General features: G+C 34.0%; 1 protein-coding gene across 1 annotated transcript in view; it reads left to right on the forward strand.

Moving 5' to 3' along the window:
* Positions 1 to 1482, forward strand: part of LOC109842007 (calcium-dependent protein kinase 10-like) — a 13003-nt gene extending 11521 nt beyond the window's left edge. The window contains exon 8 of the mRNA XM_020410928.1: positions 1175 to 1482. Coding sequence (XP_020266517.1) covers positions 1175 to 1297 — 123 coding nt within the window. The 3' untranslated portion in view covers positions 1298 to 1482. The remainder of the gene's footprint in view (positions 1 to 1174) is intronic.

Here is a 2556-nt window from a genome sequence, read left to right on the forward strand (position 1 = left end):
TATGGAAATTATGTGTGATGTAGCATCAAATCTTTTCTGTTATAGATAGCATTTTGAAATAGCACAAACTGCAAGTACTATTCAATTCAATATAATGAAAGCTATTTCAGTATAACTTTTTCTTATTGACCCAAAAAAGCATAACTTTATCTTTATAATTTATATTTTGTATGTTTTTGTCTTTTTGTATTTTGTATTTTTATTTTTGTTAATTGCGGCTAGACCGGTACTTCTATTGTTGCAAATAGACTCTCTCCATTGGTTTTCTCATTTAAATTAGTTTATTCTAAGTTGCATGGGTATGGATAGGGGTGCGGGTATTGGTATGTCACGGCAAATTTGTAAAAGGTAGTGTACAGGGACGCTGTTGATACACATGGCTGAAGATTTCTGAGCTAGATATGCAACCAACCCTTTGCGGTCATACTTTATATTGAATATGGGCTGAAACGAACATCACTCTTGTCCAACAAGTTTCAAAAATAAATGTGAAGTGTGGGATGTATATGTCCAAGGAGTGTATGGATTTTAAATTAAAAAAATGTATTGTATGATTGAGTACACGTTTGAATAAATGTATGTTGTGTGCGGGTATGGGTACAGGTATGGCATCATGATAGAAGCACCCATGCAACATAGGTTATGTAATGATCATTATGCAAGCTTATAGGAAGTAAATCAGTGGATGAAGGTCACATATTATTCAGTTCATGAAGCCTAATCTTGACGTGAAATTAAAGGAGTTGAGAATCCAAGTTTATGCAACAATAGAAGAACAAGGGTTCAAGGGTTTATCTGTAATTTGGTGGTAATACAAGGGATCTCCCAACAATTAAGCCTATTTTTAATGTTTGTGTGCCTACTTTCTGATTTGTATAGAACTATTAATCATGAGTAGAGAATATGTAACATGAAAGTGGGGAAAGTATAAAACGCTCTTTATTACTTTTTAGTAACTTGTAAATTTTTAGAAATCTCATGCAAAGTTTATATTTCTTATAAATATGCTCCTAATAAATCATTTTTTTACTTTTTACATTTATTTTAATAAAACATGCAGTCTACGCTATCCAGGTTCCTGTTCATTGTGCTATGTATGCTTTTAAGCGACCGAGAAGCAAGTTGTCGTGTTACACGCTATTGATTATGTAATTTTTCTTGTGTGCTTTTGTAGGATGGTCGCATTGACTACAATGAGTTTGTGGCGATGATGCAAAAAGGAAATGCTGGAATCGCCAGGAAAGGTCTACAAAATAGTTTGAGCACTGGATTTAGGGATGCATTGAAGCTCTGCTGAAAATATTCATGTTTTGCACTTGGCTGTAAGTTTATCATAGGCTTGTAATTATATATATATATATATGAGTAAAAGCTGTAAAGTTTGTTGATGTTTTCTTAGAGATCAGTTAAAAAAGTTTTTGAAATGTTAGCATGTGTTCTTTCTTCATTTGTTTTCTCCCTGCCAACCATCATGAGAATGAATTGTTGTACCACTTCAGATGTATTTTTTGTGATCTTTGTCCTCATTGTCGTACAATTCAATCAAGTTGTATTAAAAAAATTGCAAAACTATTGCATATAATTCTCGAGGTTGGTGGGTGGATGTTGCAGAGTCAAAATTTTATTCTAGGGGCACTTCCAGTGGTATCGTATAACTTATCACTGATGTCCATGTATAACTTATTACGATTATATTTATGAGATTAATGGATATTCTTATCATAGGAGGGGATTTCCTCCTTAATGGTTTTATAAAAAATAAATACAAGTAAAAGTAAATAAAAATGCCTCTAAAGTTCGGAATCGGTAGTATTTTATAATGCTGCTCTCGACACTAATATAGCTCCGCCACTGGTGGTTGGCGATCTTTTCCACGTTTCTAACTGTTTTCACCATCTATATATACTACTATTTGGTGAAAAAGAACAACTACTATTGACATTTGCATTAACCATATGTAAAAAGTTAGAGAATAATTGAGGTCGCCAATTCCCATCCTTTGACTGCAAGAGAGATGCTCTCTCAAGTCTCGTCATAGCCAAATTTAAGGTGTGACCTCTCTCATGGGAAGCAAGAATAACAATTGGTAACTTGGGGTTCCATCTTAAAAATTTAAAATTATTCAACTCAATTCGGAAGGATATAAAAAGGTACACCAACAGAACCTTTTCCCACAAAAAAAAAATTACATAACCAAGGACCAACAGTTAATAAGGAGGACCAATTGGCCTTTCTCGCACGTGATGGTCTACCAGCCCCCGCTTTCTCTTCTTAACTTTTACTTGTTACGTATGAATCTAATTTTGGAGTATCCTAACGCCTCGTTTGATACGCGGGAATGAACTGTAATGAAATGGTCATTCTCACTTCTCATTCCTTTATACCACACATAACTCTTTTTAGGAGTTGGAATGCTCATTCTTAGGGTATGCTCATTCCCACAGTTTGTGGGAATGAGCATTCCAAGTGAATTAATAAGGAATGATCATTCCCATTCAAATGGGAATCAAATTAGTTACGTAATTTCCAATTATACCCTCATTGATAACAAAAAAA

This window comes from Asparagus officinalis, chromosome 5 (assembly GCF_001876935.1).
Source record: "Asparagus officinalis chromosome 5, Aspof.V1, whole genome shotgun sequence".
NCBI lineage: Eukaryota > Viridiplantae > Streptophyta > Magnoliopsida > Asparagales > Asparagaceae > Asparagus > Asparagus officinalis.